The 12388-nt window shown below is 42.9% G+C and overlaps 2 protein-coding genes across 2 annotated transcripts in view; one reads left to right on the top strand and one right to left on the bottom strand.

Annotated features, from left to right (window-relative positions):
- sec13 (SEC13 homolog, nuclear pore and COPII coat complex component) overlaps positions 1–2184 on the bottom strand; it is a 4456-nt gene extending 2272 nt beyond the window's left edge. Inside the window, exons 1-4 of the mRNA XM_008321200.3 lie at positions 2035–2184; positions 1785–1829; positions 803–918; positions 576–727 (exon numbers count right to left, since the gene is read on the bottom strand). Of these exons, the coding sequence (XP_008319422.1) occupies positions 576–727; positions 803–918; positions 1785–1829; positions 2035–2037 (316 nt within the window). The 5' untranslated portion in view covers positions 2038–2184. The remainder of the gene's footprint in view (positions 1–575; positions 728–802; positions 919–1784; positions 1830–2034) is intronic.
- Positions 2185–2520: 336 nt separating this feature from the next.
- LOC103386799 (cullin-associated NEDD8-dissociated protein 1-like) overlaps positions 2521–12388 on the top strand; it is an 11452-nt gene continuing 1584 nt past the window's right edge. The window contains exons 1-20 of the mRNA XM_008321211.3: positions 2521–2932; positions 3863–4006; positions 4128–4282; positions 4880–5003; positions 5089–5146; positions 5884–6082; positions 6341–6446; positions 6629–6765; positions 7040–7353; positions 7911–8052; positions 8226–8344; positions 8449–8601; positions 8680–8901; positions 8981–9187; positions 9650–9837; positions 9930–10095; positions 10323–10463; positions 10560–10699; positions 11481–11656; positions 12280–12375. Of these exons, the coding sequence (XP_008319433.1) occupies positions 2865–2932; positions 3863–4006; positions 4128–4282; positions 4880–5003; positions 5089–5146; positions 5884–6082; positions 6341–6446; positions 6629–6765; positions 7040–7353; positions 7911–8052; positions 8226–8344; positions 8449–8601; positions 8680–8901; positions 8981–9187; positions 9650–9837; positions 9930–10095; positions 10323–10463; positions 10560–10699; positions 11481–11656; positions 12280–12375 (3055 nt within the window). The 5' untranslated portion in view covers positions 2521–2864. The remainder of the gene's footprint in view (positions 2933–3862; positions 4007–4127; positions 4283–4879; positions 5004–5088; positions 5147–5883; positions 6083–6340; positions 6447–6628; positions 6766–7039; positions 7354–7910; positions 8053–8225; positions 8345–8448; positions 8602–8679; positions 8902–8980; positions 9188–9649; positions 9838–9929; positions 10096–10322; positions 10464–10559; positions 10700–11480; positions 11657–12279; positions 12376–12388) is intronic.

Raw genomic sequence — 12388 nt, 5'->3', positions numbered from 1 at the left:
AGCAGTGAAATAAAGCTGAGTCACTATTTGTCCGACTGTACAGGTAATTTGTATTTTTTTCATAATCATTTTTAATTTTCTCCCGTTCACGGTGGGCGGTGCTAATCTCCGCAATTTGAAGCCTTCTGTTCACGTTGATGATTAAAATTATTATTTGACAGTACATTACAGAAGTTATTTGTTGAAACGTTTCTAAAGTACTTTTATTTTACTTTATTTGTGAAACAAATGGTTGAGACTGTAAAATGGTTTGTTCGTTCTTTCTCTTCTTTTTCTGAGTATTTAATTGTAAAAAAAATAAAGATTTCTACTTCACGGATTTTGCCTATCACGGGTTCTTTTTGGAACGTAACCCCCGCGAAAAACAAGGGTTTACTGTATATGAAAATATCAGAATTGGAATATTCAATGCATATGAGGCGCTTTGGCCCAGAGGCAATGTCTCTGTCATTGGTGTAGAACCCCAGGGTTCACCTCCTGGACAAGTTCGAATGGACTTGAATGTGATCCAGACCACTAAAAATATTTTTTTTTTAAAAGACAGAAGAAAAAAAAGCAAGCGTTATTCCACTTACCCGATGACTCGTGGCCTGTGTACTCGTACATCTTATCCCAGACTCCATTTTCCTCCTTCCAGATGATTACTTTGCGGTCGTAGGAACAGGAAGCCAGGATGTTTCCAAACATGGGGTGAGCCCAGGCCACCTGCCACACTGGGCCCTCGTGGCTGCAAAACAACCCAGAGACTCAGTCAGTAACAATCACAAAGCCCTGACAAGGCTCTGAGATGTTGGTTACTAACCCTCTGAGATCAGCTACCAGGATCTGCCCTCCATTCCTGACATCAAAGATCTTCACTGTGCGATCGGACGAACACGTGGCCAGTCGAGTGCCGTAGTAATCCATCTGAGCGCAGTGCTTTAACAAATCATGGGAAACAGAGTGAGCAGAAAACCAGAGCAAACATTGAGAGTTGACCGTGGAAAACAGCCTTTTTTTTATTAAACAAAGTTGAACAGCAATTGTAGCTAAAAAGAATGCTAATTGGGAAAATCCACACGTTTGTAAGTAGGGAGGGGAAAAAAATACATTGAAATTAGTCAACAAAACTAAAGGTGAAAAGTAAGCTGTCAGAATAGCAGGATATGCTAGCCTTAATCCCTAGGAATTAATGGGTTAGCAGGATTAGTTAGTTTTGCTAAGGCTAAACATTGTGGTTACTAAATACTACAGTCATTATTTTTATTTAGACACAGGTTGCCAGTATAGCTAAGATTAAACACTGTGGTTACTAAATACTACAGTCATTTTTATTTAGACACAGGTTGCCAGTATATAGGACGGGGTATACATTTAATTTATTGGGAATGTTGACGGAGGAGAACCGCCCAACAACGCACCAGTGCTCTGCCCTCCAGAGGCATTTCTTATATTCGAGGAACAGTTACGAACACTTTCTTGTGGAACGTATCTAAAGGGGTTGGAGTTGTGCATCTAGAACGTATACAGTAGGCTAATAATGCCACTTAAACAACCAAATTAATTATGATTTAAGCTCAAAGATAAAATAGATAGAAATGCCAAATAAACCGGAACTGCAACCTGTATGCAGCTGCGTCAAGGCCTTAATTAATTTAAATTAAAACTTCTGGTCCAAATAGGAACATACAATAAAGATAATGACGTCGACAGTCATATGGTAACGTGGCTAAATGTAGAAGAGAAACGACGAGCAAGGCTAACGTTAGCTTTGCTTTAACAACACACTGACAGTGACAACTTACGATCATGTCTTCGTGAGAAGTGTCCACTGTGTTAATGACGGAGACCTGAAATTACAATTACACACAGAAAATTAGAATTAAAACTGGAAAAAGAAAACATGTTGTGAAATGAATGACGATAGCGGTTACAGCTAAATGGCTAACTGAGAAGCTAACAGCTGTCTTTGGGTTTATCTGCGTCCAAACGTTTAAACAAAGGTCCCACCTGTTAAAAATGAATAGAAAAATGATTATTTAAAATTAAACTCACCATGTTTACAGATCAAGCTGAGAACCAGCACCAGAAAGAGGCGACAGCTTACTGTCAGATAAACTACGGACCAGAGTCCGACGTGGCAACAAGTACTGGGAACAGTACGACCGCTAAGGCGAACCGGAAGAAACACTTGTGTGTTTAAACGTTCCATTCAAATGCTCAAAATAAAAATGATTTCCCAAATCCCTCCAGCGAGGGGAGTTTAAAAAATACTAGAGGTATATAAATATTTTAGAAATATGACGAAAATGTTTTTAAATACACAGATACAACAAAAATGACGTCATACAAGTGTATTCAGTGGGTGTGAAGTGCATAATGTTTCCCAAGAAAAACAAAAAAATGTAAGAGTACTGACAAGAAATCCAGACAACAATAGTAAACGTAAAAGTAGTTGTTTTTTGTCACCTATAAATGATTTGATAAACTGTTTTTTATGCAGTGTTTTGTCACCTATAAATGATTTGATAAACTAATTACCTTAAATTGGTGAAAAAAAAACATTTGAATGTATTAATTGAATGCATTTGCAAATGTAATTTTCCGTAGCAGCTATGTACAAAATTGAGAATTTATAATTTAAAATTATATAACAAACAAATAAATGAATAAATAAATGGAACTTCTCCACAGGAGGGCGCTGTTAATCTAAACCATTTCTTCATTACAAGTCTATTTTTATCTAAACTCTGTCAGTATCGTGTTGCCCCAGTGGCTCGTGTATTGCTTCCCCTCTTTAAACTCCTCCTGTCCGAGGCTGTTGTTTGTTGTTGCAAGCTTGTTTTGACCTCCGTTTTCTTATCATTCGTTTGCTTGAGGTTAAAATGTCAAACGTGTCCTATTATATCTCCAACCTGTTGGAGAAAATGACGTCCACAGACAAAGACTTTAGGTAAGACAGTGTTGCGCGTGTGTGTGTGTGCACGTGTGTCACAGTGAGATGACGCTTCTTAGTTCTGACTCATCCACTTCTTCATGTCTTTTGACCGTATACTTCACAGCTCAAACATCTGTTATTACCCATTTAAATCAGATTTTGTATTTTTTTTTAACTGCTTCATATCACATTAAAATATGCTCCAGTTTCTATTTCTGATCATATGTTTAATGAAACACTAAATATATATATATTGTAAAATATATGACATGTGCTGTCTCTTTTATCTAACATTCATCCAACAAACTAAGGGTGGGTTTTTATCAGACTGCACGTTTTAAACTGTACGTACATTATTAAATTATAATATTAATTATGATTTTTTTTTAGATTTATTAATTTTATTAAAATGTAAGTTACATTAGTTACTAGTTACTTTTACATCAAAAGTAACTAGTTACTAATGTAACTTACATTTCCATATGAACTTAGACTCAACTGTATTTGATTCATTTGTTACTTTTTACATACAACTTTTCACTCACTTAAGGTTTTGTAAAATGTAAATGTTTAACCCTGCGACTTTATAATGGTTCTCAATTTAATTTCCGTCATGCTCCCCCTCTTGGGGACAGAAATGTTTTCACGCCCCCAACCAACCCTCCGAGCCCCTCCCCCTCCGTCCGACTCACATCCCTGCCAATTGAAATACTATTGAGAACCTAATAACATGTATATTTCTATCTGTACAAACCACTGTATGAGTTGCTGCCACCTAGTGACCGGATGCTTGTTATCATTACAGCAGTGGTACATTTATGTCCAGCGTGCCATATTCCATTAGAAGTTCCTCACGCCCCGCCCCCTTCGCCCCACCAGGGGGGGCCCTGCCCCACTATTTGAGAAGTACTGCACTAACAGCATATTGTGCATTTGCTACAACAGGTTCATGGCCACCAATGACCTGATGCTGGAGCTGCAGAAGGACAGCATCAAACTGGACGAGGACAGCGAGAGGAAAGTGGTGAACATGCTCCTCAGGCTGCTGGAAGACAAGAATGGAGAGGTGCAGAACTTGGCAGTGAAATGGTACCTACAAATTTCAGATTCAAGTTTCAAGTTTGAACAAACAGTTCACAAAAACACATTTGTCCACAGGGGGCAGGCTGTGTCCCTTTTCACTGTCCTTTTTTTTTTGCTTTATTGGTAGCTTGGCTCCTCTGGTGAGCAAAGTGAAGGAAGTTCAAGTGGAGACAATGGTGGACGTTCTGTGCTCAAACATGGTGTCAAACAAAGAGCAGCTAAGGGACATTTCCAGTATGGGACTGAAGATGCTGATCGCTGAACTGCCTCCTTCCTCCTCAAGTGAGACTTTGGTCTCCTCGCTCTTTGTCTGTGCTTCACCGCGGGGAAGTACTGGTTGTACTGCCTGGGGATGTAACAATACACCTAATCCTTTATTTGTAAGAACTATGCGAAATACCGTTACTAAATGAAATGGTGTTTCAACAGAAGAATATTAAAAAAAAAAAAAAAAAAAAAAAAACTGGACAGATCAGAAACATTGTAAAACCCTGTTTGTGTCTGTAGAGGAAGTTCTTCCCTACGTTCAGTTGGTCACTTATGTTACGGAGGAACCTGAAGTCTTGGTTTAACAATGGGTCACAACCAATGTTTTTAGGCACACTGCCACCTGCTGTACTGGAGTGTGTAGTTTCATGGTATGACCACTGACCTTTTTGAGGTAATGCAGCCTACTTCTTACTCCTCGATGCACGATTCGTTTTTCAAATCGATTTTCTAATCGATTCACGATGCATCGTTAGAATCGATTTTCTAATCGATTCACAATGCATCGTTACATCCCCAGTACCGCCCCTTCATCCCGCGGCAGTTCCTGTAAAGGAACCAGACATCGATCTTGGTACTTATGCTCTGGTGCTGTGTTTGAATTTGCTTTAGGTGCGACTCTGACCTCCTGCGTCTGTAAGAAAATCACTTGTCAGCTGATCGGTGCCATGGACAAACAGGAAGACGTGTCCACGCAGTTGGAGGCTCTGGACATCCTGTCGGACATGTTGGCAAGGTAGGAGTCAAGAGATGTCAGTTCCTGACTAACAACTCAGCACCGATGTCGGGACTAACTTTTTGTTTTTGTCATGTTCCTGCAGACAGGGTGGCGCTCTTGTCAGCTTCCACAGCACCCTTCTCTCCAATCTCCTGTCTCAGGTAACACAGCGGCCACCGTCCTAGCAAAAGCAATAAACAAATACAGTGGAACCTCAGTTGTCGAACGCCTCCATTTTCGAACAATTCGTTTCACGAACAAAATGTTTAACCAAACATTTCCCCGGTTGTCGAAACAAGCCAACAATACTGCTAAGAACTGTTGTCTGATTTTGCCATGAAACAAGCCAACAATACTGCCAAGAACTGTTATCTGATTTTGCCAGTATTTCTTGCGCTGTGCTATTTCTTTTATTTTTCGTATTCCATAAATCACCATGGGAAGCTGGCAAGCTAGTGAAAGTGGAAAGAAAAAACAACAATAGAAGAAAGAATATACGAAAGCATGAGAACGGAGCTTGTGTTTCAGATCTGGCCTTACCAAAGGTTAGCAAAAAGCTTTTAGGTTAGCTTAGCAAAGTATTCGATTTGTGTCATTAAGCATCATTAAGAACAAGGAAGCACTAAAAGAAGCTAGGGTGGACAAAGGAGCGACTGTGATCACCAAGCAAAGATCTCAGACATTAGAAGAAGTGGAAAAGTTGCTACTGATCAATGAAAAGCAGTTGGCCGGTGACAGTATTTCGGAGACAATAATTTGTGAGAAAGCAAAGCGAACATTGCGCAATCACGACTCCTCAACACGGAGGTTCCACTGTGGAGTGGAACAGGGGAGTGGAACAAGGTATTTGTTAAAGAAATCCAGACACGGTTTTATTTTTTGTTTTTCATTTCTTCAGCTGACCAGCTCCAGGATGGCAGTCAGGAAGCGCTCCATCTTGGCTCTGGGGCACCTGGTGCCCTGTTGTAGCCACGCCCTCTTCTCCCAGCTCACTCAGCACCTCTTAGATGAGCTGTCCAAAAGTCTGCCCACATCTGTCACGAGGACGTACGTCCAGTGTTTGGCAACAGTCAGTCGTCAGGGTGGACACAGAGTAGGTCAGATGTCACTTTAAATTTGCAGTCTTTTTAAAACACTTTTTATTAATATGAAGAAAAAAAAAAGAGTTTGTTGGTAACAGCTGATATGTTTGGGCCAAATTAACGCTAACTGTTAGCTACTCTTTTTGACTCCCTTTTGACCTAATTTCAAGGTTCTTTTGCAATAAGGTATATATATTTCTTTGTCCAATGCTAACCTTGGACGGTTTTTACTGTCATAAATATTTGTGCCATAAATGTGTGTGTGATGTTCAGGTGAACATCTGGAGAACCTGGTCCCTATAGTTGTTAAATTCATTGACGTGGAAGATGATGAGCTGAGGGATTGTTGTTTCCAGGCATTTGAGGCATTCGTACGCAGGTAACTCACACACACACACATGCATACGCACATACCCTTTCCTCATTTATGTGGCACACATGCATACGCACACGCACATACCCTTTCCTCATTTATGTGAAGTGTCATGAAGTTGTAATGATTTACAGGTGTCCAATCACATAAATTAAAAATAAGTGTCACGAAGTTGTAATGATTTACAGGTGTCCAAAAGAAATGTCCCCCCACATTTCGACAGTAACTGAACTCTGTCTCCGGTTCATGACGTTTGATCCAAACTACAACGATGAGGATGAGGAGGATAATTCGGATGAGGAAGGAGAGGACGGACTTCAGGAAGGTAAACGCCGGTCCGGTCACTGAGGTCATGTTTGAGACTGAGACTGAGACTGAGATTTAGCCAATGTTATGGATTTAAATGTAGAACATGAGGGACAAGAGTTCCAGATCTGAAGTGCTGGAACTGTTATCATTTACCAGCAGATATGATTCACTCATCATTTAAGGTACTGTAGTTACACTACAAATATGAGATGAGTTCTAGTACTTGTGTGCCCGACCGTAGACTGGTGGGACCGGCGGTCTACTGTCTTACATTCTGTCTCTGTGTCCAGATTCAGAAGAGTACAGCGATGACGACGACATGAGCTGGAAAGTACGTCGATCCTCAATCAAGTGTCTGGAGGCTCTAGTGGAGACTCGTCCGGACCTTCTGCTCAGCTTCTACTCCTGCGTCTTCCCAGTCTTACTGGCCCGCTTTAAAGAGCGCGAGGAGAGCGTGAGGGCTGACATCTTCTCTGTCTTCTCGACGCTGCTGAGACAAACGCGTTACCACAGTCGTGGCGCAACGACAACTGAGCCGACGGCAAGAGTCTGCGAAGAGGGGACGGAAATGGAGGAACCGGTGTTGGCTGAGCTAAAGAAACAGGTAGATCAGAACCAAACGGTGTTGGTCGACCTTCAGGGTTCCTCTGTTAGTTTCTTTGGTCTCTGTTCCAGGTGTTTTTCTTACTTGACAATAAATATCTCTATCTGTTTTGTTAAATTCAATTTCACTTAATATGAAGATTATCTAATGTACTCTTTTGCATGAAAACAAAAGGGTAAAAAGACCGATTTTTTTTGTTATTTATAGGTAATTATGTTATGATTGTACTGGTCCGGCCCGCTAGACATTTAATTAAGTGGTATGTGGACGAGTTGGACGGGTTATAAGTTGTTATTCCAGGGATTCAGCTGTCCCTAGTGGCCACTGAACGTAAAAGATTTCCAAAGTACTCGTATAATGTTGTTCCAAGGTACTCAAATGTCCTCAACATTTATGTCCTTAACCCTTCCTTCCTTGTCCTTTGGGTATAGGTGACTTGCAGCCAACCGGGTCACCTCTACCCGAAAGCCAACCGGAAGTCAGAAATCTGTAATTGTGAACCATTTGTCAACCTTTTGACCTTATTTTAACACCACATGCTCTTGTGTGTCCTCCAGGTCCCTCTCATTGTAAAGGTTCTCCACAGACAGCTAAAGGATAAGAACGCTAGATTTCGTCAGGGTTGTTTCTGTCTTCTCACAGAACTCACTCACACCGTTCCTGGAGCTCTGGAACCACACATTCCTGTTCTGGTACCAGGTACTATTAACCCCCTGCACATTCCTGTTCTGCTGTGAGGTGTGGCCTTCCTAGGTTTTAAATGTGTTCAAGAAGATGTTTGGATGTTCAGTATAGCCCATTTCCCACCTGTTTCTTCGCTCTTCTTTCCTTGCCTCTCTCCTGTTATGTGTCTCCTTCCTTTTATCTCCCAGGTATCATCTTCTCCCTGACCGACAGATGCACCTCCTCCACCATTAGGATGGATGCTCTCTCCTTCCTCCATATGCTGCTCCTTTCTGTCCCTCCTCATGCCTTTCAGCCTCACTTGCAGGTTGTCGTCCTTCACCGTTTATTTCTTTTTCTCCCCCAACTTCTTTTAAGTCTCGTTATCCTTCCCCCTACGTTGTCAGTTAAGCCGTGTGCTCCATCCTGTAGGAGATGCTGACCCCAGTGGTTACCTGTGTAGAAGACACCTTTTACAAGATCTCCTCAGAAGCGTTGCTGGTCCTTCAGCAGTTGATCAGAGTCATTAGGCCTCAGCCTGGAGCTGATGCTGTGGGTTGTGACCCAAAGCAGTTTGTCAGAAAGGTTCGATGGAAGTGTTGTTGTAAAAATGACCACAGAGACCTGAATGGTCTTTCAGCAGATTTGAATTCTTCTTCCCAGGTGTTTCCTGTGACTATGAAGCTTCTCAGAGCCACTGACATCGACCAGGAAGTGAAAGAGCGGGTCATTGTCTGTATGGGTCACATGGTGTGTCATCTCAGCGACCACCTGGAGGCAGACACGCAGGAAGTTCTTGCAGTTTTTTTGGAAAGATTAAAAAATGAGATCACGAGATTGACTACAGTGCGGACCCTCAGCCTAGTTGCTGCTTCGACATTAAAGGTTACGTTTGCGTTGCCTCAGCGATAATTATACAGTTGAAAGACTGGAGACTGAAATATGTCCTTTATTTGTCCTCCAGGTGGACCTGTCCCCCATCCTGCCTGAAGTCCTCTCTGTGCTGGGATCTTTCCTGAGGAAGAACCAGCGAGCGCTGAAGCTGAGCTCTATGGCCTGCCTCTCTGAAGTCATCACTCATCATGGCGCGGGAATCAAACCTGCGTCTCTTGAGCCTGTGATGACAGAACTTCCTGCTCTTTTGGACGAGGCTGACATGCACGTGTCCCAGGTCTGGAGCGCAGTGTGATGTGTGTGTGTGTGTGTGTTGAGATCAAGAATATTCCCTGTTAGTACTTCTGTCCTACTATCGATATAATAAATATAAATAAAAGCGAATACAAATTTCTTGAACAACAGAAGATCAACACAAGAAAATGAAAGGAAATGGTTTAATGTTTGAACCAGTTGGTTTAATGTTGAACGGGTTTCACTGGAGCACAGTCATGACAATAAGAGTGTGAAATGTCACTAAGGTCAGACTAAGGTAGGACTGAGGTCAGTGTGAGGTCAGACTGGGTCAGACTGAGGTCAGACTGGGTCAGACTGAGGTCAGTGTGAGGTTAGACTGGATCAGACTGAGGTCAGACTGAAGTCTCTGTTAGGTGAGACTGAGGTCAGACTGAGGTGGGATTGAGGTTAGTGTGAGGTCAGTGTGACCTGAGACTGAGGTCAGACTGTTTCTGTGTTACAGGTGACCATCACGTTACTCACCTGCTTGGCCACAGCGTTTCCCTCCTCTATGGCTAAGATCAGCTCGTCCCTCTTACCTGGTGTCTTCAGGCTGATCCATTCTCCTCTTCTGCAGAGTGGTGCTCTAACAGCCATACTGGACTTCATCAAAGCAGTGGTGCTGTCCAGGACCAGCAATCTGGGATACAGGTTGTCCAACAGACTGAAAGTCACCTCACTTGTCTAACTTTTTGACTTCTGTTTCTGTTATTTCTTCAATCATCTTTTCCTGTTCCTCTCAGTCAGCTGCTGAAGTCCCTTACCGAGCCCTTCAACAGATCACCATCCTCAGCAGACCCGCTTCTTCTCCACAGACAGTCCTATTACTCTGTGGCTCGATGTGTAGCTGCTCTGTCCTCTGTTTGTCCAACAGAGACACCGTCCTCCATCTCCCGTCTCATTCAGCAGGTGAGTGTGTCCAGTCCGTCTGCTTCTTCATCTCCATCTCAGCCTGTGTTTTGAAAAAAAATCTTTTTTGTACTTTTACTAGTTCCTCCATCTTTGCGAGTTGAGTCTTGGATCTTTGATGGAGACAGTTCATGTCTCCATCATCTTCTTGGTCTGTGTCTCCGAGGGAGTTGTTAAGGAATATTGACCACCGTCTCTCTCCTCTTCTTCACTGGCTTCATCTTCAGGTCAAAAATCGTGGTACTCCCGAATCAGCCTGCATTCTGGCACTACTGAGTCTGGGGGAGATTGGGAGGGGAGGCAGTCTGGGAGGGAACACGGCGGTGCAGGGAGTCATTCTCGAGGCCTTCAGCTCCACCAGTGAGGAGGTGAGAGAGCATTAGAGAACATCAGTCATCTGTCTCTGTAAGGTTCAGACTTTCTTGCATTTGTCTTTGCTAATGAGAAGTGTCTCTGTTGTCCAGGTGAGGACAGCTGCATCCTACGCGTTGGGCAGCATGGCTGTTGGCAGCCTGAGCGATTTCCTACCCTTCATGGTGAAGGAGATCTCTATGCAGCCCAGGAGACAGTATCTGCTGCTGAACTCCCTCAAAGATGTCATCAGGTGGGTCTTTATCAGCATGATGTGGCTCCAGCCTAAAAACTGGGCTGTACGACTGTAGTGAAAACTAAGGCTAAAGACTAGGGGTGGAAATGAAGTCTTGAAGAGAAGGCTATAAAAAAGACCCTGATAATCACAACAGAAACAAAGACTGTGAGAGAAAGGAGTAATAGAAAACTAGGATGAAGAATGAGAAGGATGGCCAACATGACTAGGAAATAACAATCAAAACGAGGATGTAGGAAAGATGTACCATGTTTGACATAACCTAGACACCACTCTCCCCCCCTGAAAGATTCTTGCTATGTTGTGATCTGGAATGAAAACAGCCGGTAGGTGGTTGATTCGTTTAATAACAAAACGCCAAAACAAACGAGCAAAATAAAACGACGAACGTTTTCAAGAAAATCCCGTACAACAGTTACCAGTACGCAAAGTCAAGAATAACCTTCTAATGCATCATCAGTGATGTACACTTTTACTATACCTGTGCGGGGGCAGTGGTTTTCGGCATCCCGGGTGTGTGTTTAAAAGTTGTAGGCCAATGGAAAACAGAGGTTAGGCCTCTTGTAGCGTCCAGTTTCCAGGGAGTAGAGGTGTTTTGGAACAACAGGGGGTAATCTGGAGAGTTGGTGTGAAGAGAATTTAGGAGAAATTCTCTTTGAATGTGTGGGGCTATGTGACTGTGTGTGCCTGGGAAGGTCTTTGGTGTCTTGGCAGCTTCCTGATTTCAGACCCAAACCAAATGTGAAAGTGAACTCTAACACCCCTTTCTCACCACTAGTGCCTGTCCGAGCTCAAGTCTCTTGCCGCATGTAGACTCAATCTGGACATTGTTGGTCCAGAACTGTGAGAGTCAGGAGGAAGGAAACAGGAACATTGTGGCTGAGTGTCTAGGAAAACTGACTCTGATCAGTCCAGTCCAGCTCTTACCAAGACTCAAACACCAACTCAAGACTGGTAACTAAGTTTTTATTCTTAACTATAACTATGACCTAACTGGACGTGGACCAGAAGCATCAGTTACCTGAGACCTAACTAATGTTTAGTCTCACAGTCACACGTGGACCAGAAGCATCAGTTACCTGAAGTTGGGTCTGGTTTTTGTTGGTCCTCCCAGTTAGAACTTTTCTGATCCTGATGAACGCACAGAGAACCTTACACCACAGGACTTACAGCAGTACTTCTCAAATAGTGGGACGAACACTCCAGGCGGGGCAAGTAAGGTGCCAGGGGGGGCGTAAGGGTCTTCCAGTGGAATATGGCATGCTAGACATAAGTAACGCTTGAATGATAACAATCCTCTAGTCAATAGCAACTCAAACCAATGACAGAAAATAGAGAGAACCACTGACTTACAGTAATATCCACCAACTAATGGCTGTAGTACAAGAGATAAAGCCTCTCCTGAATGGCTGAGGTTTGGTGATGGGTTGTGTCTTGTTTTCATGAAGGATCCCTCAAAACCAGCCCTGACATATAGCAACTCAAGGATCCCTCAAAACCAGCCCTGACATGGGACTGGGAAACTGGTCTTTACAGTAAATCTCAAGTTAGATCATTAACTTCTGATCTTCCTCAAGGTGCTGCTCGGACCCGTAGCACCGTGGTCACTGCTGTCAAGTTCACTATTGTTGACCAACCTGCTCCCATTGACTCACTGCTGAAAGAGTGTATAGGCAAGACCCACAG

Source organism: Cynoglossus semilaevis, chromosome 11 (assembly GCF_000523025.1).
Source record: "Cynoglossus semilaevis isolate Cse_v1.0 chromosome 11, Cse_v1.0, whole genome shotgun sequence".
In the NCBI taxonomy this organism is placed as follows: Eukaryota; Metazoa; Chordata; class Actinopteri; order Pleuronectiformes; family Cynoglossidae; genus Cynoglossus; species Cynoglossus semilaevis.
The sequence above is the reverse complement of the archived record's forward strand: the minus strand, read 5'-3'. Positions and strand labels throughout refer to the sequence as shown.